Raw genomic sequence first — 26,763 nt, 5'->3', positions numbered from 1 at the left:
ATATTTCAGGAGATAGGAATAAAATCTTCCTTTTGGATCAAGATATTATTCTGCTTGTACACTGTGCATTGTCATTTCCACCTCCAACTTTATGCTAAACCTTCTAAAACAATTTTTCCTCATTTCCAAATCAAGAAGTAGGAACTTGAAAGGAATTTTCCAAGCTGCCACCCTGGCTTCTACTTTGACCAAATGAAGAGAATTCTTTCAGGAATGAGTAAACTGGTTAAAATACACAATAACACCTTTTTTGATCAAAAAGGATCTATTACCTGGCATCTTTTTCATACAGAGTTTTTGGCAAAAGATCTTTATCTACATAGACTGTGTTGGGGTAGTACCAGACAGTAAACTGGGTATCTTGAATCCCACAGAGAATGTTGGATGTGTCATTCCAAGCCAAAGTTTGAACCATTGTCCCTTGATTTAAAGAGAAGAAAATAAATGTAAAGAGAACAGAATAATGGGCATTTCCACTAGAAATTGCAAAAGAAATGGACACTTGTACAAACATCAGTTCCTTCTGTAAGGATGGGTTTTAACCCCTTCAGTTTGCAAGGTTTACATCCTACATATTTTCAGCCAGATTCAGTTCTCTCTTTCTGGAAGTTCTTTTCAGAATAATGTTTTTATCAGAATTTAGACCAAATGTACCAAAATTATTTCTACCACTATCTCAGGAAAGCCATAGGACTATTTCTAATGGTTTTTTTTTTCAAGTCCAATTTCATTGGTAACTAAAAAGCCCAATTTTGTCTCTTGTACAAGCTCAAAATCTATTTGCATGCTAGCATGGGAACTGATCTGGAGTTTTTCTTACCTAACTTGACAATCTTCTGTTCTTTTCCAAACCGTTTCACTGAAGTGATGTAAAGATCTCTGTTCTTATCAATAAAAGCTATTTTTCTCTCACTTGTAAGTCCTTTCTGGTCCAATGCAATCTCCACTATTTCTGCCTGAAAAGGAAAAAAGATCTGATTTTTTTATTTTGGAGATCCCTATCACAGCAAGCATGTGATACCCAAATGAATGCTTTACTTCAAGCAAGGCACAAACCCCATGAAAAACTCAACTGTGAAGACACTTTATCTGTGTCTTCTCTGTTGAATGAAGCATTATATAAATGGAATTTCATGCAGATTCAAACAAAACTGCAACAGAGAAGACTTTAGGAATTTACCAGAAAACTGCAGAAACACCAGTGGCAGTCCCAAAGCCAAAGCTGAATCTCTCTGATCAGTTTTGCTGCCCTTTACCTGTAGTTTCACACACTTGATGTGCACAAGAAACAGTAACTGCACAGACCCTACCCCTTTGTACATCAAAACTGCATTAAAAAATCTGATTTTTGGTATTTTTTTGAGTCAGGTAGAACAGTCAAGCTCTTTTCTGTTAAGACTGTAAAGCTTTAATAGATTATTAGACACGTTATTGAGGAAACCCATTAATGGTTCTTGATTTCAAAGTATAAGAAAAAAGAGGACTCCCTTACCTTATGGGTTAGAGGCTTCCCATCACCTAAAGGCTTTCCAGATAAAGCTTCAAAAATGTAGATAACTGGAGGAAAAAAAGAACAAAAACCCCAATATGGTTTATAAGTTAAAAGCAAGAGTTCTTCATAGGCTTTGCAAGCAAGTTTGTACCTTGCATTTTAAATAAATTAATGTTACCAAGGCTGATATCCATATCTTAACCTATTAATGAATATGAAAGTGATACCCATGGAAATATATTTTCCTAGAGGAATTAGTGCCAGATATTTAAAACACTTTCCTTTGAACTATTGGGTAAAACATCCTGCAGAAGCATTCTCTGGTTTGAATTCTTAACACAGTGGTCCCTCAGCTTGGTGTTTTTTCAGGACACTTTAGGGTTTCTGTCTGACATAGTGACAAGAACTGGCTTCCTCAAAAAGGATCTGTTTTATCTTGAATGTTACATATAATGCTTGTAATCTTTACCAAAAATCCACCTGTTCAACTCTTTCCCTGTTTCACCCTCAAAAAATAAAAAAGAAACAAAAAAACCTTCCAACCCCCCAACCAACTTCACCTCTCTTTCTGCCATATCCAGTGAAGACTCGATTTGCAACCTGCCTAAAAATGAAGTTCCTCTTTCTTTCTGCCTTTTTCTCTCTCTTTACACATCTGTGTATGTGAGGCAGAGAGATCCATAAGCATTAAAAACCCATTTATGCCTCCTTTATGTACAGCCTGTGAGTACACACTTGAATTCAGAGAGATGCTGGCATTCCAACCTAGAGAATCATAGAACTGGCTGGGTTGGAAGGGACCTCAGAGCTCATCAAGTCCAACCCTTGATCCACTCCCCCCGTGGTTCCCAGCCCATGGCACTCAGTGCCACATCCAGGCTCTTTGGAAATAGCTCCAGACACCAGGTGCAGGAAGTTTCCTCTGTTTCCCTCTGCATTACCAGCAGCTCCTCTGCACAGTTGTTCCCATTGGGAATCCCCTTCTTGGCCACATTTTAGGGAAATTCAGCTACAGAGAGCACCCCAGCTCTCTGGGAGATCTGTACTGCCTGGAAATGGCACAGTTCTGAAGTCCAAACTTCCATACATGGGTTTTCCAGCAAAAAAAAATAAATTAAAATTTCACTTGTTGCCCAGGCAAACTTGAATGAAGAGACAGAACAAAGCTGACTGACAAAAACAAATCTCCCTACAACTCATTTATGCAAAAACTTTACCTAATGCTCATCTGGCCATGTTGTGGTTTAGAATGATGGTGCTTTTGATGCCAAAACCCAAAATTTAAGAGTCTAAAAATCTCCAAGAACAAAAGGGAGATCATCACCCACCTCCTGACTGTGGTTCTATCAGCTGCATGTAGAATTACACCAAAATAAACTAATGCAAAGAACACCTGAGCACTAAAATGAATCAAAGCCAAAATCCTGGTAGCTTTTAAGAGCAGCAGAAAAAGTTGCTCAGGTAGCTTAGAAAATTTGATGTCAGAGAGGGAAAACCTACAGTTCAGCTATTTCCTGCAAATATTCCATGATTCTCTGAAGCATTTCACACAACTGGAAGGTCAGAGACACATAATCCTCTAAGTTTTGCCACCAAATTAACTCCTCTTTATAATAAATATTATCTTTAATAAGATAATAAGATATGTAAGATAATAAGATGTTTTTATAATCAATATTATCTTACAGAGAAATTGTTTATGCTTTCTTTTTTACCATAAGGGAAAGATAAATGCAAAGAGGTTGAATAATAAATAATTAGCAAACAAGGAATAAAACTCACCCTTTTCATCAGCTTTGTCTTTTACTGCTAATGTATCATTGCTCAGAGATACTGTCTGGGCATTTAAAATGTCTGTTCTCATCCCTGGAAACTTTGGAGAGGAAATGAATCTTCCTTCATATGAATATAAATAGAGCCCTCCACCATCTACAAGAAGAAAATGCCTACAAAAACAAACCAAAACCTAAATCACTAAATAATACAGAAAAACATGGTGACAGTTTCAACAGTTTTAAGGTAACCTGCACATTTTTTGCAGTTAAACTACATAATTTCTAGCAATTCATTCCTGGCAATTCATTTCAGCAAGGGGAAAAAGCTGACTGATAAAAAGAAATTCCTGAAATTACATTTGGAAATGGAGAATGAAATAGGAATTTCTTGTAAACATCACACAAATATGTAAGTAAAACCCAACTCTTTATTTGGCATACCTGGCAATGTTTTTAATAAAAACTGGAGAGAAAAGGTAATTTTAATAAAATTAATTCCAGTTGAAAAACACAACAGAAAACAGAAAGCCCTCAGATGTTAGTGTGATGTCAGAAGATCTACTTTCTGTCATAAATAAAAGTATATAACATCTGAAAAGATTGATTACCACCATCACAGACCTATGGCAAATACCCCCAAGTCAAGCCTTTACATGCTGCTTACCAACAGAGTCACCTTTTTCTCTAATTCTCTCATTTCAATCCATGCTTATTTTACATAACAAGGTTTTAGGAAATAAATGCTCACATCTAAGAGTGAGATAAGCACTGGGTTACCTTTCTGCTTGTAGAATCAAACTAACTGTTCCTTCCTTCAGGTCAAAGATCAGAGGTGTATTCCAGTTCTTTGTACTGAAACAAAAATAAAAAGGTTCACTGAACCTTCTCATCTTCAGGTATCATTGCAAATGCTTTTCATCATTTCACATTCCTAAAAAGGGAGGCTTTGAATAAGAAAACAGCATTTAGGAAGCCAAATAACACTGATCCCCATGCAGGATGATCCAAAGACACTGCTGCCTTCATTTTTGCATCCCCTCACCCTAGCAGCAGCTGAGCCAGGAATTCTGGCAAACAGCAAAATCATGGGTTTTATGGAAAAAAAAATTATTTAAATATTTCTGAACTACATTTTAACTGTTTTACAGTGGTGCAGAGGTAGTACAGAGTCCCCTTCTTGTCCCTCTGCATGATTGTTCAGCATTAGTCATCTCAAGGGACAGACAAGGGACTTTAGGAGTGAACTTTAAATTTCAGCATATGAAAGAGAATATCATGTTCTCAAAACATGACACAGCACTGAGTCACTCCTATCCTATTCCAAAACAATGTCATGCCAGAAGTAGCATCCAAAAAACCAGGAGTCCCTAGATGGAGACAGGAATAGAGTTGCCTCCAGCCACCATTCCTGCTGCCTGGATGGGAAAAAAAAAGAAAAAGAAGAAAGCCTGACAAATTTTTGTAGCAAAATGAAGAGGGAGTGATGGCACCAGCAGGAAGCTGCAGACAGGAGGATGCTGGAGGGCAACAATATTCCCAGAATATTTTGTTGTAGATGATAATAAAGAATCACAGAATAGTTTTGGTTGGAAGGCACCTTAAAGACCATCTTTAAATGATCATCTTTTAGGATCTTTTAGGTCCTTTCCATCCTTACCCATTCTATGATTCTATAATCCAGTTTCAACCCCCCTGCCATGAGCAGGGACCTCTCCCACCAGCCCAGCTTGCTCAAGGTCCCATCCAACCTGGCCTTCAACACTTCCACAACCTCCTTGGGCAACCTGTTCCATCATCTCACCAACTTCAGAGGAAAGAATTTTTTTCCTAAAGCCAAGTTTGAAACCATTTCCCCTTCTCCATGATCCTTGGTTCCATAAAATATTCCCATTAGTTAAACCCAACCCAACCCAAAGACCTGGAAACAACCAGAACACTAAAAAAAAACAAATAAAAAAAGACCTCTTGTACTTTATATGAAATTTCTGTTATGGTTTTACAGCTGTTGGGTAAACAGAGGGAAGCTCCATGAGTTTGTTGAAGTCCTGGCCTTCAACACTTCCACAACCTCTTAGGGCAACCTGTTCCATCATCTCACCAACCCCAGAGGAATTTTTTCCTAAAGCCAAGTTTGAAACCATTTCCCCTTCTCCATGATCCTTGGTCCATAAAATATTCCCATTAGTTAAACCCAACCCAACCCAAAGACCTGGAAACAACCAGAACACTAAAAAAACCAACCAAAGACCTCCAGTACTTTAAATGAAATTTCTGTTATGGTTTTACAGCTGTTGGGTAAACAGAGGGAAGCTCCATGAGTTTGTGGGACTCACGAGAAGACGTAGCACTGGAGAGAAGTGGAAACAACCAAATGTCCATAGTTCAAGGAGGCTTTGATCACCCTGTCACGGAATTCCAGCAGATCCACTGCATCATTGAGCACGTTGTGCACCTGAGCAAAGGGAAATTCTGGTTGAATGAGACAGCAACAATCATTGGAATTCAACTTAAGGAGTGAAATAGTAGATTATTCCTTGTAATAAATACCTGCTGGTGCATTGGCAGAATGTCTCTACCTGGGAACAGGCCCTGGTGAAAACTGAAAGGTTCTATAAACTCTGAATAAACAGTATATATAATTATAAATAATATTATAACAAGCTGGGTGGAGCTCTTTAAAGGGAAGGAGTCACTAATGCACACATAAGGGATAAGCACAATATTATCCAGAAGGCTGAAAGATCATCTGAGATCAAGGATGGCTGAAAGCTCCCACTTTCAGACTCAGTTGCTGATTATTTAAGCATTTTAAATACAGTACAATCTCATCCTAATCCCATCAAAACAATTCAGCAAGATCCAAGATTTGGATAAGGATCTGTTGTCTAGGTGTTGAATAATTCTAGCATCTATTTTAATGCCAAAATGAGGAATTTAGGAGAGGGCCTGGGTGAGGGGGCTGTGCTTCTCCTGGGAAATCTGGCTCAAGTGACTTCTTGCTTCAAGAAAATCCCACTTTGCCTGGAATCACCAGAGATTTTGGGTAGAAATAGAAGATTTCTGATGATGGGGGTGGTTGTTTGGTTGTTTGTTTTTTAAGATGTCACCATTCTGAGGGTGGTAATGGTTCTCTCTGATTTTCTCCCATTATGCAACCAAGTGCAAAACAAGGACTGAACTCAGTTATTATGAAAGCCTAAAAACCATTTCCATATTAATTGCTTTGTCTACCCCAGTGATATGTCCATAATTGACTGAGGAAAAAAAGAATGCATCTAGAACTTCTTTGTAAGTAAATAATAAATAAATAAAATTAATAAAGCAGATAAATAAATAAAATAATAAAGCAGAAAAGAATATCACTGTAGTAAAGAGACTTTCAAAATTAAAATAACATGAGAACCACTGTAATAAGAAGAAATACAAAATAATTAACAAACACAAAAGTGAAATAATCAAGGAAAAAATAAAAAAACAGTCCTAAGGGTTAGCTATACTTCCCCAGTTGTTCACATATTCAAACACTCTGGAGATTATTCCCAGAGCCCATCTGTTCCCAGTCGATGTCTGGGAATGAAAGAAGAAATGTGAAGTTTTACCTGCTAATGGGTCTTTTGTGTTCCCAGACACTGACTCATGTTATCCCACCCACTGGACCAAATGGTAAGACAGCATTTCTGTTGTTACAACTTTTCCCAATTACACAGGCAATGTTAAAAGAATCAAGAGGAAAAAAAAAAAAAAAAAAAAAAGACATTTAAGAGAGCTAATTAGGAATTTAGGAACCTGACTTCGATATTGAAAATATTGGCTTGGTGTCCATAACCAAATGTGTAATTTGGAAAATCTGTAAGAATGGAAATCTTATATTATCCCACTGTTCAGAGAGTGGATGCTGTGAGTCAGTGTCTGGGAACACACAGGGCAAATCAGAAGGCAAAAATTCATATTTCTGCATTAATTCCCAGATATTTGGTAACCTAAAGGTGGATTCAGACCAAGATTTTTTATTTTTATTTCAAAAGGATCCTAAACTGAAGCTCCAGAAACCACATGTAGGGGCTCTGCTTCATTTCCAGCAGTGCAGAGACCTGGCAGCTCCCACTGAGGTCAATGCTTGGTGCTTGGTCCTCAGCTGGAAGGACCAGGCAGGTCCCTGCTACCTGACAAATTTCTGTAGCTTTGGAGGAGCTGAATGTAAGCTGCAATTCCACATGGTGCAGAAAAGCATATTATGACTTTTTAATTCATCTGGAAATGCCCCAAGACAGCAACATTCATGACAGCTTCATTACCAGCAAGGACACAGTAAAGCTCCAACAACTCATGGATGCAGGGAAGGTGAAGAAGATTCCTCTAAAATAACTCTTCCAATTTTTTTTCTGGAGGATAAAGTATTTCTGAGTGATGTAGTTCTGGTCCATCTGGTGGTATGGGTTGGTTTACATGGATCTAATAATCCAGTTGAGTGGTGAGAACCACAGAATGGTGAGAGTTGGAAGAAACCTTCAAGATCATCAAGCTCCAACCCCCCAGCATGGCCAGGGACACCTCCCACTAGACCAGGGCAGCTGAAAAAGTGACACTGAAATTTTTCCTCTACAACCAAATCCCTATTTTGACCTTCACCTGTGTTTAAAAGCTTTTTATTCTTACACCCTCAAAATAACATCTAGGAAATGAGTTTGTACTGACACACCCAGCTCTAGGTGCAAACCAACCATTTGTAGCCAGATACCTTCTATATAACTAGTAATTATTTACACCATTTGCTAACTCATTTGCTTTATGACCTTAAATGTTTTCAGTCATATATACACAAGAAAATAATTGGGATCATCACAGATTCACAGCATGGTTTGAGTTGGAAGAAACCTTCAACATCCCCCAGTTCCAACCCCCCTGCATGGCTATATTTTGTTGAGGACTTCATTTTCCCATTTTACATCCAAAAATCAAGCCTTAGAAAGCTAGTGAGCAGAAAGCAGAGCTCTAAACTCTTGACAGTTACCTCCATGGTTCTCCTTTTAATCAAGGTTATTTCAAAGTTCTTCCACTCCCAGCGTTGCTCCACGACGTGGGCAAAAATGACGTGTCCATTTCCACACGCTCCAGCCAGCTGAGTGCCATCAATAGACCAGGCAATATTAAATATACTGCCAGTGTTTGGCTTCTCCAAAGCATAAGACCACTTTAGAGGGAAAAAAAAAATATTTAAAATGTTGGTGAGCTTTCTGGATATGTTTTCTTGTAGTAGATTCTCTCACGTTTGTCATTTTTGAAGGAATCTCACTTTTTTGTTATAGGTTGGGAAAGCAGAGAGTAAAAACATCACATGTCTTCAGTCAGATTGCTGCAAAAAAAGGGACTGAAGAAGGTAAACCAGCAGGAACAGCAAAAAATAAACAATGTCACAATGCCTGAAGTGGAGTCAGTCAAAGGTAGCTCATTAACACATTATTGTAAAAAACCTAGGAGAATTTTCAGACCCAGACACTTGCTTTCTCTCTCTAATCACATAAATACAGTTCATACAAATCCTCCCAAAGCTCCCAACAAAAGTGTCCATGAAACTGGATGACCTTTTTTCTAGACTTTTAGGAAGCCATTAAACCAGGTTTTAAAATGAGAAACTCCCTCAGAATTGTGTGATAGAATATTAAAAAAAAAAACCACCCCCACCACCAAACCATTTAGCAACTGAAGAACTACCTGAATATTCAAATACATGTGAAACCTTAGGAATCCAATCAGTAAGAAAAAACCATGTGAAGTTAACTGTAGACATTGGATTCTCATTACTTTAGGATACATGATATTGTACAAAGGGGAGACAGCTGGAAGAAAAGGCTCACCTAATGCTTCTAACACACTTCAAATTCTAATTTCTTTTGCAGCACATGTAAAATGCAAGAAATACTAAAGCCCTGCACACAAAGTCTTCATGAGAAGTCACAAAAATGTCAGTAAAACCAAGGCAGCAGGCTTCAACCTTCAAGAACAAGGAAACACAGAGGGTGAAACCCAACCTCTTGGTTGTGCAAATGATTTGCAGACTGAGGGTGTAAGATGGTGACCTCCCCACTTAAGGTTATTTTTCCTCCCTGGTCACAGAAGGGGGAATTTCCAATTTCAAGCACTCAGTTTTAAGGTTTCCCTGGCTCTTGGCTCACAGAGATATTGGTCACTGCTTACAGGAGATGAAGGTGGGGAAGGGAATTGCTGTTTTTGGAGAAAAGTCCCTAACCAACTCTTCTGTCTCAAGAGGATGAGTTCTGTGTGGAACACTCCAGAGGAATTAAGAGCATAGGATTTAACTTTTATTATTTAATATTTATTTTTAATATTTTAACTTTTTTTAAAAATTTATTTAACTAACAGACTTCTATGGCAAATAAATAAGTACCTAAGGTTGTAGGACAAATGATGGGGTAACAAGCACACCTGGAGAATGCTCCACATGTCCCTGTTTTTCCCAGCTGGCCAGCTGTGGTCTGAGAACAGTTTGAAGAAGTCCTAATTCAACCCAGAATATTGGGATCCTCCCAAGCAGACAAGGCTGTTTCCAAGGGTATTTCTCTTCAGATCAACAATCTACCCATCACTGAGAATTAATAATACCAATTTTATCAGCTCAGAATCAGTTAAAGGAGCTTGAAGAATGTTGCTTGGGTGCTACTTCTTTTACTGCACCTCTGAGAGGATACTTCTCAAAAGTCCTTTTTTGGGTTTTTTTGAACCAGAAGTCTTTATTTGCATGCAGTTGAAATATACAGTAAAATATTTCCAGCTTACAGCCTAATTTAAAAAAATATATATATATAAAGCAATGACAAAGTTTTATTACCCAGTTATTTTTGAAAGCTCTCAGTATAATTCAAACCACTCCAGTGATTCATACTCCCTGCAGATGTCTGGTACATTTATCATGTACACAAAATGTTATAATAAAAATCATTTAGCTCTCCATTTGTAAGATGAGAGCAATTTCTGAAAACCCAAAGAGCTGTTATGTCTTTCTTAGATAAACTGAGCTTAAAAATAATAAAAAAAAAAGGGTATCAATCTGACTGTATGAACACTGTTCCAACATCAGATGCAATATTATACATTGGCTGCTCAGCTTTTCCTGGGTCATTTTTTCATTTGATGCAACAAACTCTCTCAAGAACAAAAAAAAGTTTCATTCCATCAAATAAATGCAATAACTCAAACTTCCCTTTTCTGACTGCACAAAGAAAAGGGTGAAGCACTACAGCCACTGAATGCTGACTTCATAGAATCACAGAATCACAGAATGGGCTGGGTTGGAAGGGACCTCAGAGATCATCAAGTCCAACCCTTGATCCACTCCCCCCGTGGTTCCCAGCCCATGGCACTCAGTGCCACATCCAGGCTCTTTGGAAAGATCTCCAGACACGGAGAATCCACTACTTCCCTGGGCAGCCCATTCCAATGCCTGATCACCCTCTCCAGAAAGAAATTCTTTCTCATCTCCAACCTAAACCTCCCCTGGCACAACTTGAGACCCTTTGTGCCCTCTTGTCTTGCTGAGAGTTGCCTGGGAAAAGAGCCCAACCCCCCCCTGGCTCCAACCTCCTTTCAGGGAGTTGCAGAGAGTGATGAGGTCTCCCCTGAGCCTCCTCTTCTCCAGCCTCAACACCCCCAGCTCCCTCAGCCCTTCCTCACAGCAATTCTGCTGGATCCCTTCACAGCCTCCTTGCTCTTCTCTGCACCTGCTCCAGCACCTCAAGCTCCTTCCTGAACTTCCTGAGGGGCCCAGAACTGGACACAGGACTCAAGCTGTGGCCTCCCCAGGGCTGAGCACAGGGGCAGAATCCCTTCCCTGGACCTGCTGGCCACGCTCTTCCTGAGCCAGCCCAGGATGCCATTGGCCTTCTTGGCCACCTGGGCACACTGCTGCCTCCTCTTCAGCTTCCTGGCAATCCAGACTCCCAGCTCCCTTTCTGCCACTCTGTGCCCAGCCTGGAGCTCCCCATGGGCTTGTTGTGTTGAACCTCATCCCCTTGGGATCATCCCAACTCTCCAGTCTGTCCAGGTCCCTCTGCAGAGCCCTCCTGCCTTCCAGCTGATCCACACTCCCCCCCAGCTTGGTGTCATCTGTGAATTTGCTGATGATGGACTCAATCCCCTCATCTAAATCATCACTGAAGATATTGAACAGCACTGGGCCCAACACTGATCCCTGGGGGACACCACTAGTGACCGGCCGCCATTTTGATGCAGCCCCGTTCAGCACCACTCTCTGGGCCCGGCCCTCCAGCCAGTTCCTAACCCAGCACAGGGTGCTCCTGTCCAAGCTGGGGGCTGACAGCTTCTTCAGGAGGATGCTGTGAGAGACGGTGTCAAAGGTTTCCATAAATGTAAAGAAAAGGCTCTTGATGTTGCTGAAACTATTTCAGTGAGCACATTCAGAGACCTCTGAGTCCCAGGCAGGAGGACAATCTCCCATCTCCAATATTGCTGCTTTAAGACTCATAGAAAAAAATCTCAATTAAGTATTTTTTTGAGACTCAATTAATTAAGGATGTTTCTCCATGCAGCACCACAGCAGGAAGGTTTTGAAAAATTAAAAATATGAAGATAGACTGGTTTTTTGTATTTTAAGTTTTAAGAGGAATAGTGATGTCAGTCCCAGGGACACTTGGCTGCTCTCCTGTTCTCTTCAGCAGCATGGGGAGTTCTGAGCTGCTGACATCAGCTGAACTCCAGCTGACACTGCTGACCCTCCCCATGATGTCAGCATCTACCCAGGACACCTAAGCCACTGACTTTAACAGTACTCTTTGCACATTTTCTTTTCATCAATCAAAGGCAAAATAATTGGCAATCTCCTCCTCAAGCCATTCCAGGAATGAGAGAGCAGAATGAACTAACAGCATATAAACCATGATGTGTTAGTGTGCTAGAACCAGCCTTACACCCTGAAAGTTTCAGGTCCTCTGAAAATGAAGACTTTATTTTATTTTATTTTTACTTTCTATTTCATTTTTCTACTTTACATTTATTTTCTATTTTACTTTCTATTTTACTTTCTATTTTACTTTCTATTTTCTATCTTACTTCATAATTTCTATTTTATTTTACATTTCATTTTTATTTTAAATGAGAGCTCAGTTTTCCTCTTGCCCCACAGGGCATTCCTCCTTGCTGCAGAGGCAGCTGACATCTGAAAACACACTTGAGTCTGAATGTCTATTAAAAGCTGGCGATCAGCTCTCACTCCTCTGAGTGATGAGCTGACACTTAAGTGCAAACTGCCCAGAAGTAATGGAAGGCAAATTGGATCTTATAAGATTATTAAAAAATCCATTACCCAAAGCAAATTCATATTCAGGTGCATTAAACACACCTGAATATGCACACACACATGGGATTAGCTCATGGAAAATATTAATATATGGATGTCTAGGTGGGCCCCTCCAAAATGCTCTGCTCAGTATAAAAAATGATATTTTACAATATAAGATGAATTATTAGGCTTTTAATTCCTACCATCCAGGAATCCACAAAAGATTCCACAAAGCAAAGACAAGGGGTGTGACTGGAGGTCAGGAAATGCAGTGATCCATGGGAATATTGGGGAATTTTGAATATTGGGAGAAACCATCTGTGCCAGGACTCCTGAAATCCAGAACCATGAAGATTCCTGTTGCCACCTTCAGTATTTGTTGGACTTGACCCGAGTAATTAATGTGAATTATCAAGAACTAAGCCATGACCTCCAGGTGAGGCATTAAGCCAAGCAGAGGATACCTTAAAATTCTCCTGAAATCAAGCACATTCTCAAAATGAGACCCAAGGACTAAAAATAAGATGACAAACTGTGCCCCATGTAAATTCTTAACCTCAGAAAATGAAACACTGATGTAGTGCTTTAAAAAACTTAATTCCATAGATGATGCACACGTTTTCCTTTTCTTCCAGAAGTTACATGAGCCAATTCTAATAAATTAAAACTCTGTCAACTTGGAAAGAATTGGTCAACATAACTTCATGGACAACCTATCTAATATTTTTTTCTTTTGCTGACCTACAAAGAATTCAGGATCATGGCTGTTAATAAAGGTAGATGAAATAAGAGACAGCACAGAAAAACACCCTGATTTTTGTTACCCTGCCAAATGCATATTCCTGTGAAACAAGATTAAAAACTACATGTAATGGGATCAAAGCTCATTGTAACTCTATAGAAAACAGATTTGCTTGGATTTTCTTGGTGCTAAACTATCAGTTTAGGACAATTCATCACTATCAGAATAATATGAAAACATCTGGGCTGTATACATTAATTTCCTCTTTTTTATTTCTCTTATTTTTGATATTAATTTTAAGGATAAGTTGTGTTAATTTTACAATAGTCACACAATATTAAAATTGTGGCTTTAATGCTGAACACTTAAACATTAACACCTAATTTATTTTCTAACTTCTCTCTTCATACCTGCTACAATGTAGTTTGAACATTCTTAGATGGTTTGGGCTTTTTTCCTCATTTGTTGATAGTTTAAAAAAATAAAGAAAAAAGGACAAACACTGCCAACTATGAGACCTATGACCAATCCTGGACATCAGATGAACATAACCAACTTTTATTAAGTTCAAGTCTGCATCTTCTTGAGGAAAAGCTGAATAGAAACACATTATGAAAGAAGTAAAAAAGTATTAATATACTTTTTAGCTATAGCATGGTACTCACACTTGCATTAAACAAGATGGCAGGTGAGGAGGCTGCACTTGCAGAATGTTTTCCTTTGTTTTCTCTTGATATCAGACAATATTCCCTAAATTTTATTAGGTTTTCCAAGTATTTACTATAGAAATTCTAGCAAAATTAGACAATTCATTGAGCAAGCCAGGAAAACATTAAAAACCACATGGAATAGATTCAGTCAAATATGCAAACTACAAGTCTAGCAAAATGGCCACAGTTTGTGCTGCCATAAAAGAGAAAGTTTGTCAAATGTTCCTAATGATGAAAGCCATGAAACAGATTTACAGAGAATTGCTTTCATGAAGAGCACTTGCTCTTGGTGATCATCTTGGTGATGAAATCAAGATAAAAGGAAATCAAAGGGCAAGGTTTAGCAGCCAAATAAACACCAATTTATTTATGAAAACAGATTAAACAGCCCCAGAAGAAATGTTTCCCAAGAAGAGCACAACCAGGTTGGCAAGTGACAACCACCAGAAATCAAATCAGTGATTAATCCCTGTAATAGGTAAATAACTCATCAGTGGAAGAAAATGTGGAAGGCCTCTCCCAAACAAATGCATGAATAAATTCAGCATTATTTAAAATATCCATCTCACCTCCACCTTTGCTAACTTTTGGTGGCAACATGGAAAAGATTAATTTGACCACACTGCTCCACTTTGAAGCTTTTTCTCAGTTATCCCTCTACACTCCTCAAGGCACTGGGAAAGCAACCTGCCTTTGGAGCTGATGGGCATGGTCCTTATGTGGGAGTGGAGTGGGGAAGGAGGAAATCAGTGAATTTCAGTCATTCTTACCATCTCTTACTGTGTAAATATTTTGACCTGATCAGAAGAGTCAAGGGAAGCATGCAGAGGCACAGGAAATTGCTCACATAAATGAGCTTTTTAAGCACTGTCCTGCATCCAAGTGATGAGATTCTGAAAAGCTGTGAACACCAGGAAGGCTGAAGCCTTTCCATCACACTTCAATATAGACTTTAAAATTAATCTTGGTGCTCTCTGGGGGATTAATGATCACAGAGAGGAAAGCAGACAACAAATTTCCACCTTAAATATACTTTGTTTGGTATTCTGTAGGACAGGCCTCATCATTTCTTTTAGGTAGAAGATGCAGAGCACAAGTGATAAGAAAAGGAAGGAACAAAACTTCCCAAAGTTACCATTAGTTTTGGAGGTTTTTTTTTTAATACAGAGCTGCTGGAACAAAGTACCTCACTAGAAAGAAAAGGAGAAAAGCACATCCACCAACAGAATTGAATTTAATTATGTCCCCAAACTGAACACATATGCTAGAGAAGAGTTAATGATATATATATAGCCTGATGGCTCCCCGAGGAGTAATTTGCCAATACAGCTCCATTACATCAGACATAATAAAAATGTCTGTGTTGACCAGTAAAAGCCAGGTCTGGTTCTCTTCAAACTCTATCTGGTGATATGTGAATCATTCTTCCTCTTCCCTCACTACTAGCAAAGCTAGTTCTTCAGTAACTATTTACACTTCATGTCAGGAAAGAAACTTGCCTGAAAAAATCATGACTTCTGAAGATAATAAATTATCATTTATTATCTAAGAAGACAAAAGCATCTGGCACCAGCTACTGTGTCTTTGTTTCTTTAAGAGTTAAGTAATAAAACAGGTAAAAGAGCCCTTAATGTTCTGAAAAAAAATAAACCTATCTGCATTAAAGTTTCAAACCAAGTCCACGAGCCTGTTCTGGTCAATATTAAAAGCTGATTTAAAAAAAATGACTGGTTTCCAGCTGGTAGGAGTTGGAACCATACTTACAGTAAATAATGTTATGCAAGAAAACCAGTAAGGCTCTGGGGATTAGAAACAAAAGCTATATGCTACAAAACCAGCATGCATGACAGCAGAAAAAGAAATGTAGGGTTTTTCTTCCCTTTCACTATAGAAAGTGAAATATGAACTCAAAGATCTTATCCTGCATGCCTCTCCTCATCATTTTCAAAGGCTCATCTTCACAAAGGTAAAAACAAAGTCCAAGTTCATGGAGGAGAAAACCATGAAGATGCCAAAAACACCACAGCAAAGGCTGCTTCCCCAATCTGAGCAAAAAAAGCAACAATAAAAGAGGTAAGGACTGGGACAATCCATGTCCTAAACAAGCAAGGTTTGGTGCAACGTGAGTCTGAACAAAAAGTTGCAGAACCCCAGGAAATCCCCAGAGAAAATCAGGTCAGTGTGTGCCCTGAGCTTACACCACCAATGAAGGCAAATGAAATTGCATTAAAACAGTTTTAATTAGAGACCAAGGTGAAAAAAAAATCCCTAGGTCAACATCAACAAACTGGGAGTAAAGCCTCAGGTTAAAAGATAAATAAACAATAAAAATAGGAGAAATAATAGTGTTTAGGAGAGTTTGTTCTCTCACAAGAGGTAGGAAGTAATAGGGATGCTCCAATGAGAGGACTGAAGTGTGTCTTGAGCTGGAAAACCTGTGTTCTGTCTCTCCATCAGAAACATAAACGTTCTCTTAGTTCCTCATCTATTACTGCTTTAGGTGTATCACTTCTGATGCCTGACAGTCCCATTCTGTGATCTCCTCCTGACCTGTGCTTCTCATCTCCTAATATCTTTTAAGAAAAAAAGCTAAATAATAAAGACAGGACACTGTTCTTTTACCTCCTTTTTTAAGGGAGGTTATTGTTATACACTCCTTGCTTTTGATAATTAATAACTGTACTGATGATTGCCTTCCAAGAACTGCTTGCAAACTCTTGATGTTTTTAAGGGGCCAAGATAAAAAATCCACAAAGAAAAATTAATATCCTAAAAGGCAAAATATTAATAAGAAAACCACCCAACCTCAAAGATATTTAGAAATGCAGCTAAGAAGCTCTAAAAGGCAATATCTCAGCCAGCTGCACCCAGCAGAAAGGTGCTGGAGGTCACGACTGGTTTTCCTAATAAAAATACCCACCTGTACATGTATATCCTCAGGAATATTTAATGTATATACCACTAAATCTGTATAATTCCACACCAGCAGTCCTCAGAGCTGGTACTCACCCCAGTTTTATCACAGAGACGCAAAGTGTGGAAAGATCCCACAGCAAAGAATTCTCCATCCCCAGCCCAGGCAACAGATGTTATGGGGTACTCATGGGGCTGGGAGCTGTACAGCAAGCGTCCATAACTGTCCCAAACCTTCAAAAAAATTCAATATATATCAGTATGTAGACAGTCTGGGTGTAGCTTTATCTAATCTGATCTTGTATGATGCAGAAATACATCCTGCAAGTGGCTTTTGTTCTCTCTAGAAAAATCACACCTCTCACAGTTATCACTAAAAGCTGTTCCTAATCAATATTGGTTTGCTGAAGCTATGGCAAATGTTATATTATTCTGTATAAAATATTTTGTACTGAATTTTGTTTTCTGCAAGTCTGTAAAACCACCACAGGCTTTATTCTACTTGCAACTCAGTTCCCAACCACGTGAAGCAGCTCTGCAAACTTCCAGACCAAAGAGATTTTCTCACCTATTGAAGCCAACAGAATACCAGTTCACAGGGTGAAGCCCTTTGTTTTTAATATATATACATATATATACATTAATATATATGTATTTTAATATATATGTATTTAATTTCTTAATTGTGTAGGGTTTTATCACAGCCACTTAGAGAATAAAACCAACATATGACACAATTAAAGATAAGTTAGTAATTAAGGGAATAAACATACTAAATGCTTTTTATTATTATTCTTTTGTAGAATTTTCTAACTATAAAAATTTCTACAGGACTCACTAGAACAATAGCTTTAACTCCTCTAATGTTGCATGTAATTATCTTTTTAAGTACATGTCCTAGCTTATGCAATTTCAAGTAAATCTTTCTATATTTCTATATATTTTCCATTCAAAGCTTGTTTTACTCACATTTTATCCATATTTATTCTGTCCTATTCTAAAAATATATTCTAATTTAATGCTACTAGACAAAGGAAGATGTATTTACAAATACCACAGATCAGGGTAAAAGACTTTTCATTGAAAACTGAAAGAATCTCCTTTAAATTTGAGCTTCTAAGTATTATTAAATTAGAAAACAATAGAGTGCCTAATCTCTTTTTTTGGTCATTTATAGTTTCCCTTAAAAAGTGAACCAGTACTCACCTTATATTTACAGTCTTCACCTGCAGAAAGAATAAGATTATTAACTGAGTTCCAGTCAGTTTTTAAAATAAGTCCATCATGAGCTTTCCACTGAAATACAAAAAAAATAAATGAAATATAGATGAAACAAGTCTGGCAACTTCTTTTTTTAAGTATTTATTCACTCATCTTTTACTAGCAGTGCTACACTCAATGTGGATGAGGGTTTCTAACAGTTAAATGCACAGCTGCCACCTCTTCTGAATGAAACCATAACAATCTGCACTAAAAGCATGTTCTGTGTTCTCATCTTCTGCTTCTCTCTCTTTCTGCCTTTTTGTAACAAATAAAAGGAAAAGACTTGTTGATCTTTTCACTTTTTCTTTATTTACCAAAATATTCTTTATTTATTTATTCACCAAAATATTCTTTGCTTACCTAATCACATACCTAAAGAATATCCACAACAGAAATGATTTTTTAAAAGAAATGAACAATCTCCTTACTCTCAAAAAACATGAAGAGTGGGGGAAATGAGTGTTAAATGTTACATGGGAAATTTTAGCTCAATCATTTTATGTCCTGCAAAACTCCAGATAACTGCAAGAAGTGGAAGTGTGAGAAAACTTGGATGTATTGATGATACCTGCAGAACTTTGGCATTGGGCTGAAGAGGTTTAATAGTCAGATGCTTCCCTGAAGTGTAGAGAACTTTTTCAGAATCAGGTCCCCATGCTACTGAGTACACTGGTGTTCCTGGAGACAGAAAGAGAGAACAAAAACATTTCTTATGGTTTAATTGCTTAAATTATGGAGAAACTGCTGCAGCCATTTCAAACTGGTTACTGGAAACCACACATCAGAAGTTCAGGAGTGGCAGAAAGCCAAACTAGGGGCAACCAATTGTCCTCCACTCTTGCCTGACTGCACTCAGAGCTGTGATTGTGGGTTCACATCATGGTTTAGATGGCCAGAGGAACAGCAGCAACAGAAATAATGAATTGATGGCTTGTCCAACACCACATCTTGGTTACTGAAAACCTGTGTGACTTCACTGCTGCTACAGAGACCTCCTGATCTCATATGGTACCTATCAACTTCTTCAAATCATAACTCAACTTCTCACAGTTTTGTCTTGTCCCAGAAAGCTCTGACTGCATTGAGCACTTGCTTCTTCATTTCATGCTCTCTCTAAAACCACCTCTGGAAGAATGGAAACTACCAAATTTCTTCTTCTGTTATTTCTTCTTCAGTCAAATCATCTTCATAACTAGGAAGTTTTGTCTCTCCAACTTCACTGCACCCCATGCACCTCCCAATTGTTTTTCTTTAACCACTCATGAAATAAAAATATGACCAATTTATTCCAAGATATAGTTGAGCAAAATAAAGATGAGATTGTCCACCTCACTTTTGAGTCATCTTTCATCTTTAAGGTGTTTCTCTCTCACCTTGATGTACTGATCCCCTGGCTCATGGTTAACTGCCATGCTGCAAAGATTTCTATTGCCCTTCCATTTGTCCAATTTTCTGTTCTATCAAGCAAAGCCTTTCAAAGTTACTTATAAGGTCTATCTGCCTTGTGGTACCTTTCATTTAGTATTCAAAGTGTTAAATTCACAGTTGATCAGTCCACAAAGTCAACTGTCAAATCTTCAGATCTTCTCTCTTGCCAACTCTTTAGTCTGTGGACACTTCCTATAAATCCCTACAAAAGCATTTCATGTTATCTGGGAAAAAAACCCCCAGACTTATTTGCCAAAATACCTACAAGACAATTAAATCTAATGCTGAGCCCACTGAGCAATGTCTCATTTAAAACCAATAAATATTTCTATTAAAAGTAAGCCCCAGAAGTCAGGTAGATGATCCATCACATCACCTCCTATCTTTTTGATACTGTTTTTAACATTGCCTCTTTCTCAAACCTCATTATCTCTTGCCACTTACCATGCTATTCATTTGCAGAACTTTTTAATAGTGAACAGTTTTACACAATGCCAGAAAACAAACTATTTTATTTTACATTTAATCTTGTATACTCTGATGCCATTTTATTGACAGCTGTCACTCCAAAGATAGAGAAAATAAACAGGACAACAACCATGCTAATACTTAGCAACAGAAACCAGAAAATAGCTCTTTTCAACTAAAGTGGTGAGACTGGACACAAATGTGGGTAAAAAAAAAAGCTCTGTATTGCACTTCAATTATTCTTTGTAGGATGTTTAGGCTCTTAGTTAAACCTCTAACAAAAACCCAACATCCCTTACAGAACAAGTGGCAAGGAAAACTAGAAAAGTGGGCCACAGACTTCATGGATTTTTCCCAACTCATTGAAAACCCTTTTTTTTTTTTCAGTTTGAAAACCCCACGATGAGTTTAGTTTAGATGTATCTACAATGAAGCTGACTGTTCCATTTTAAAACCATGTTACATGGCAGTTTTCAAATGACTTTTTTTTTGAAAACAGAAGAAAGTAAAAAATTACATGGAAAAAGCATCCAGGAAAGAAAAAAAAAAATCAGACTTGCCAACTATGCAAATATTTTCCATAGTACTTGAGGATTAGTCTCTCCTGAAGAAGAAGAATCAAAGGATCGTGCTACTCTATTCCTTGCAAATAAAACTAGGGAAATGAAGTCAGGACTAAACTTCTGTTCCAGCAAAAGCCCTGTATGCAACTAAAACAAAGAAAATGAAGTCAAGAGTAGGATTCTGTCCCAGCAAAAGCCCTGCAGCAAAGTACAGCAAGCTTCAGCACAGCCTCAGGGTTACAGGTCGACGCGTATACAACTGCAAAGGGGGAGACTGTTCAACAAGTCCCTGTCAAACCATTCTTTTTACTTCTGTAAAAACTTGCTTCCTTATCTCCTGAGATGGGAAAGAAAGGCTCACCTCAGCCTGGGTTTCTCCAACAGGTTTATTATAGCAGAAATGAGGCCTCTGAGGAGAGGATTCAGTGGTCTAAACACCAGCTTGGCAGCGATGCGATGAGTCCAGGGTGCTCTGAGATACCCTGGGGACCTTACAGACACAACCTGGGACCCGAAGGAGATCATCTCCTTCTGGAATGGGTGTGGAGGTCAGGCAGAACATCCCCAAAAAACTCCAAAGGCACTAAGGACACGCTTCCATTAACCCAACTAGATTTGTACCCCAAAAAGTTCTGCCCAAGAAATAAGAAAGCTCAGAAAGAGCAATTGCTACAAGCCAAATGTTGGCATTTGGCAAGTTCAAGTTTAAAAGCAGAAAAAAAAGAAAAATTCTCCTTAATTTAGATTGGATAGTAGGAAAAAATTCTTCAGAGTGGCCAGGTATTGGAACAGGATGCCCAGGGCAATGGTGGACTCACCATCCCTGGAGGTGTTCAGAAAACGTGGAGGTGGCACTTAAGGACGTGGTTCCCTTGGCATGGTGATGGTTGGACTTGATGATCTAAGGGGTCTTTTCCAACCTTAATGGTTCTGTGATTCTAGGATAAATTCTCAGAAATACTTCTCAAGGAATCATGCGTAATTCAGGTGATCACCAAGTATCACATTGCTCAAATTAATTAAAACAGAGCAAATAAATAATTTTTTGTATGTGTTTCCCTTATGGCAATTAAAAAAAACACAACTGAAGGCTTAAGAAATGCTCCCACAAGGTAAAATCTTCAAAGACACTTCAGTTCCCTCTCAAAAATGACTCAGGAATATCTTTTTATGGGAATATTTCTATGAGATTTGGATATTAAACTGCTCAACTGTCCTAACATCAGTTAACTACTTCAGCCTTCCAGTTTTCTCTCTGAATAAAACACTGATTTTAGGATGGCCACTAAATTGGATTTAAGATCCCAAACACCCAGCCTCTAAACTGAGAGCTGCTCTCATGGCTCTTGAAACTTTTTGCACTTCCACCTCTTTTCTTTTCAGAAGGCATTTATTTTCTACTACTTAAAAACCCAAGAATGATGCAATTTTTCTTTAAACTCGTCAGCCATTACAGAAGACAACTCACAGAAACATCCAACATATATTAAGTAAAACTGGCACTAGCTCTTTTCCAACTGGCAGCAATTTCTGTTGAAAATGACATAAATTCTGTCACCAGCTGTAGAGAAATTCTAAATAAACTAATTTTTGTCCCGCTCTAATGCTGATTTAACAATCAGAAGACTTTTATATTTAAACCAAATGTTTAACTTTTTTATGATGGCTGACTACTTAACCACAATTTCCAGGGCTTAGCAGCAGGAGCTAAGTTAACTCATTTCCTTCTGCACTTAACAAGAACTTGGTTGGGAAAAGACTGCCAGCAGCACACTGCATGGCTGTGGGAAGGGAAATCCAGCAGAAGAGACAAACTGCAGTGAATTCTGCACTGGTGCTGAGCAGTTTCAAGGTGAAAAAAAAAAACAAAGCAAAAAATCCTCCCTGAGACAAGGAGAAAGGTGAAGGGAGGGATCTGCAGAGGGAATTCAGCATTTCAGGGTGGGCTTTCCACATCTCAGATGTTAATGCCCAGTGAATCATCCCTGTGGCCAATGAGCAAAGAAAGAGCCAGGGGTGAGTGCAGGGGTGAGAGAGCTGTGACAGAGCTGCCACTGCCACTTCCAGCAGCTGCTTCAGCAATTCATAGAATCATAGAATGGGCTGGGTTGGAAGGGACCTCAGAGATCATCAAGTCCAACCCTTGATCCACTCCCCCCGTGGTTCCCAGCTCATGGCACTCAGTGCCACATCCAGGCTCTTTGGAAATAGCTCCAGACACGGAGAATCCACTACTTCCCTGGGCAGCCCATTCCAATGCCTGATCACCCTCTCCAGAAAGAAATTCTTTCTCATCTCCAACCTAAACCTCCCCTGGCACAACTTGAGACCCTTTGTGCCCTCTTGTCTTGCTGAGAGTTGCCTGGGAAAAGAGCCCAACCCCCCCCTGGCTCCAACCTCCTTTCAGGGAGTTGCAGAGAGTGATGAGGTCTCCCCTGAGCCTCCTCTTCTCCAGCCTCAACACCCCCAGCTCCCTCAGCCCTTCCTCACAGCAATTCTGCTGGATCCCTTCACAGCCTCCTTGCTCTTCTCTGCACCTGCTCCAGCACCTCAAGCTCCTTCCTGAACTTCCTGAGGGGCCCAGAACTGGACACAGGACTCAAGCTGTGGCCTCCCCAGGGCTGAGCACAGGGGCAGAATCCCTTCCCTGGACCTGCTGGCCACGCTGTTCCTGAGCCAGCCCAGGATGCCATTGGCCTTCTTGGCCACCTGGGCACACTGCTGCCTCCTCTTCAGCTTCCTGGCAATCCCAGGTCCCTTTCTGCCACTCTGTGCCCAGCCTGGAGCTCCCCATGGGCTTGTTGTGTTGAACCTCATCCCGTTGGGATCATCCCAACTCTCCAGTCTGTCCAGGTCCCTCTGCAGAGCCCTCCTGCAATTATAACACTAAATCTGGGTGAAACTTCTTCCTTTCAAGGCAGCAGAACCATTAATTCAAATAATTTGATGTCCCTCTGTGACAGCACAGAGCTGCACTTGGAACACGACTGCCCCTTAAGTTCCACTTCACATCCCATGTGTTTAATTAAACTTACATTGCATCTATTGTGATTTTACTTCCATTAAGGACAAAAAAAATTAACCTGTACTCCAGTTATTCATATTATTCATGCTTAAGACACAATATTGGCCACTGCAAGTCCAGCAGAAAGTCAGCAGGGCCAAAAGACAAGGACTCAGGAAGATCTGGTCTTGGGAGAACCAGATGATAAATCAAATTTGAAAGAAAAGTGGGGAAAATCACCCAAAGAAGTAGAAATCCATCTGAGGTAAAGTGGTAGAATGTGGGGCAGAGAAACAACAGGTCTGAGGATAATGAGATTTAAATTATAATTAAATGTCATGTTCTGTGATAACAGGAGGCTACACTGAGACTCAAAAAGGACATGGAGAGAGCAACGAAGCAGCAGTGAAAATGTGCTCTTCAAATTATTCTGTTCAAAAATTACACTTCAGTTGGCTCCTCTTTTTACACTGCAAGCATGAAAAAAACCCATTACATCTAAATATGAACTTCCTTAACAGAACTGAAACACATTTTACATTCACTCCTGTGGTTAAAATGCCTCCAACGGGTTGAGAAAATGGAGATAATTTGTTTTAGAAAGAGATAAGGGTCTGACATTTAACCCAAGCCCAGGTGCATGTGGTTTCTTAAAAAATGTCAAAAGGGCACATGATCTCAATGTATGAAGCCTGCAAAACAAAACCTAACACAGTATCTTCACCAAAATAGTCAAAAAAATAGAGTTATTATTATTAGAAATTAGCATGTTAAAACCATTGTTTGTATAAATATGTTTTTGCAGCTTACACTGTTGCACTTCACAGTGATGTGATTTTAAATGGACTTAAAAAGAACTGGAATGTTCTAGTGTGCAAAAAGCTGGAGTTAGAAAGGGAAGATCAAGGTTAGGTCTCCACAGCCCCACTTCAACAAAGAACTTCAGCACAGGGATCATTTCACTTCAGTGTTTGCAAACCCTGAATTAGTCACTGGGTTAAACAGATCAACCAAGTATTTAAAAGTTCAGAGGAACTAACCTGCACCCCTCAAGCATTCCTGCAATGCTTTTTTTTTTCAGTTTCATCATGAGTCTGTGGCTTTATATTAAAAACTGTATTATTTTTTTGTTTAATTTTCAATTCTTTAGCCTCTCCAGAATCCTTAGAGGGGAACTGAAAGTGTTGCTTTAAAACACTGCAATAAAACTTTGAATTTGAAGACTTACTTTGAAGACAATTAATTAAGCATCCAGTCCCCCCTGTATTCACCTATGATTTAGTTACATCAGGGCCTTAAGATCCTTAAGCAAACAGATTTAGGGTCTGTTATTTAAATAGATTTCAGAATACCTCAAATTTAAGAGTTTTATTAGAACTCTCAAGAAAATGAGCTTACCTTGCTGAGCTAAAGTGGATCTCAGCATTCCAGTTTTAGACCAGATTTTCACTTGGCCATCTTCACCAGCTGGAAAGTAGTTATCAGAGAAATAATCAAACTAAAGGCAACAGATGGTGTAACAAAGGCAGTACCTGTATTTATATAGGAAACACTAGAGTTAAAATAAGACCAGATCTTATTAGAGGTAACTATGATTTATGTGCTTTTCCTACCATGCAAACAGACAGTATATGAAGAAAAAAACTATTTAAGCTGCTATTCTGCTCTTATCAACAAGTCTCTTCCTCTCCTGAAAATCCCTGTAGTCTTCTTATCTGAAGCTGCCCCTGGGAAGGGAACATCCATCACTATTTAAGTATCCCAAGTTCTGGATTTTCAGTTCAGCATTGCTGGTACTTCTCATCTCTTTACAGTTCAGCAGCCCAGAGACTGATTTAATGAGGCCCTGAGGAATTCCAAGAGACCAGGAGCAGATTTTATGTATTAAGCTGGAGGCTTCACAGTTGATAAATGGTGAAACTGAAGATAAACTGAAGGCTCCACTTGGAAGGCTGAAATTTTATAACATAACTGTGTGTTACCAAGAAACTTACTCATCATGTTCTTATACAGAGTTCTGTACACATGGAGAGCCCAGATTTCCTACTCTGCTATCATATTAAAAACATCCAGTTCTGGCCCTTCATTTAGGCCTCCCAGACTCAATTAATGAGGAAAAAGGTCCATTTGGACACTTCATGACATTTTTCCATTCAAAAGTGATTTGCTTACCAGCTTTCTGGGTTTTCTATCTGGCCAATGTAGCTCTGAAGTGTTTAAAAAGTGTCACAAAATATTTTTAAAATATGATTATTTTGTTTTAACATGTCTGATCCTGTTAAAACAGAGCCATGAAGAATATTTTAAGTGATATAGTATCACCAATGATTCCCCCTTCCTCAAAACAGAGATGTGGTACAGGGGTAATTGATGTTCTCAGAGTACACTGTTTGGATGTGGTGAGGAATTCCCACACTGCCCATAAATGTCATGCAGTCTTTCAAAAAGAAATTAAAGAAAAAAAAAAATAAATTGAAAAGGCAATTTTGACTTTTTTTCTTTGGAGAAGTTCCTGAGGTCCATCTGTCTTTAAAAAAAGAACAATATTTCTATCCCTCTGGGATTTCAGAGGAAGATGCCAGACAGAGTTCCTTGAAGCAGCACTTTAGAGTCAGCCTGAGTCTGGAAACAAGCAGATCCAAAATGATCTTCAGTACTTCTGGACTCAGTTGGGATTTTTCCAAAGAAATCAGCTGTGCTAGATCAACAGGAGGCTGCAGAGAATTCTGACACCACCAGCAATCCCATAAAGGAGAAATCTAGCACAGGATATTTAGTTAGCTTTCCCCTTAACATCAAGCTAGAAGTTTTTGACAAAAATGCCAAAAGCAACTAACTATCAAAAGATTTAGAACAAAAAGCCATGTTGAGATGCAGATGGAGAGTTGGGCTGTAGCTGGGTTTACACCACTCCTCATCCTTAAGGAAAAGAAACACAGGAACAGTCAAGATGCTCATGAGGCCTCAGGAAACTTTGCTGGCTAAAAAACCCCAAATGTCCTAAATTTATTGATTTAGCAATCTTTTTATTTGTAACAGAGAAGGAAAAAAAAATTTCAAATCTTCTCCTCTATGAAGTACAGAACATCCAC

The 26,763-nt window shown here is 38.8% G+C and overlaps 1 protein-coding gene across 1 annotated transcript in view; it reads right to left on the bottom strand.

Annotated features, from left to right (window-relative positions):
* The window catches only part of IFT80 (intraflagellar transport 80), a 44,461-nt gene that overhangs the window by 6,297 nt on the left and 11,401 nt on the right, over window positions 1-26,763 (bottom strand). Inside the window, exons 6-16 of the mRNA XM_030455945.1 lie at window positions 25,070-25,138; window positions 18,777-18,886; window positions 18,152-18,241; window positions 17,042-17,179; window positions 8,279-8,458; window positions 5,601-5,719; window positions 4,045-4,119; window positions 3,275-3,438; window positions 1,493-1,557; window positions 821-956; window positions 273-420 (exon numbers count right to left, since the gene is read on the bottom strand). Coding sequence (XP_030311805.1) covers window positions 273-420; window positions 821-956; window positions 1,493-1,557; window positions 3,275-3,438; window positions 4,045-4,119; window positions 5,601-5,719; window positions 8,279-8,458; window positions 17,042-17,179; window positions 18,152-18,241; window positions 18,777-18,886; window positions 25,070-25,138 — 1,294 coding nt within the window. The remainder of the gene's footprint in view (window positions 1-272; window positions 421-820; window positions 957-1,492; window positions 1,558-3,274; window positions 3,439-4,044; window positions 4,120-5,600; window positions 5,720-8,278; window positions 8,459-17,041; window positions 17,180-18,151; window positions 18,242-18,776; window positions 18,887-25,069; window positions 25,139-26,763) is intronic.

Source organism: Calypte anna, chromosome 9 (assembly GCF_003957555.1).
Source record: "Calypte anna isolate BGI_N300 chromosome 9, bCalAnn1_v1.p, whole genome shotgun sequence".
In the NCBI taxonomy this organism is placed as follows: Eukaryota; Metazoa; Chordata; class Aves; order Apodiformes; family Trochilidae; genus Calypte; species Calypte anna.
The sequence above is the reverse complement of the archived record's forward strand: the minus strand, read 5'-3'. Positions and strand labels throughout refer to the sequence as shown.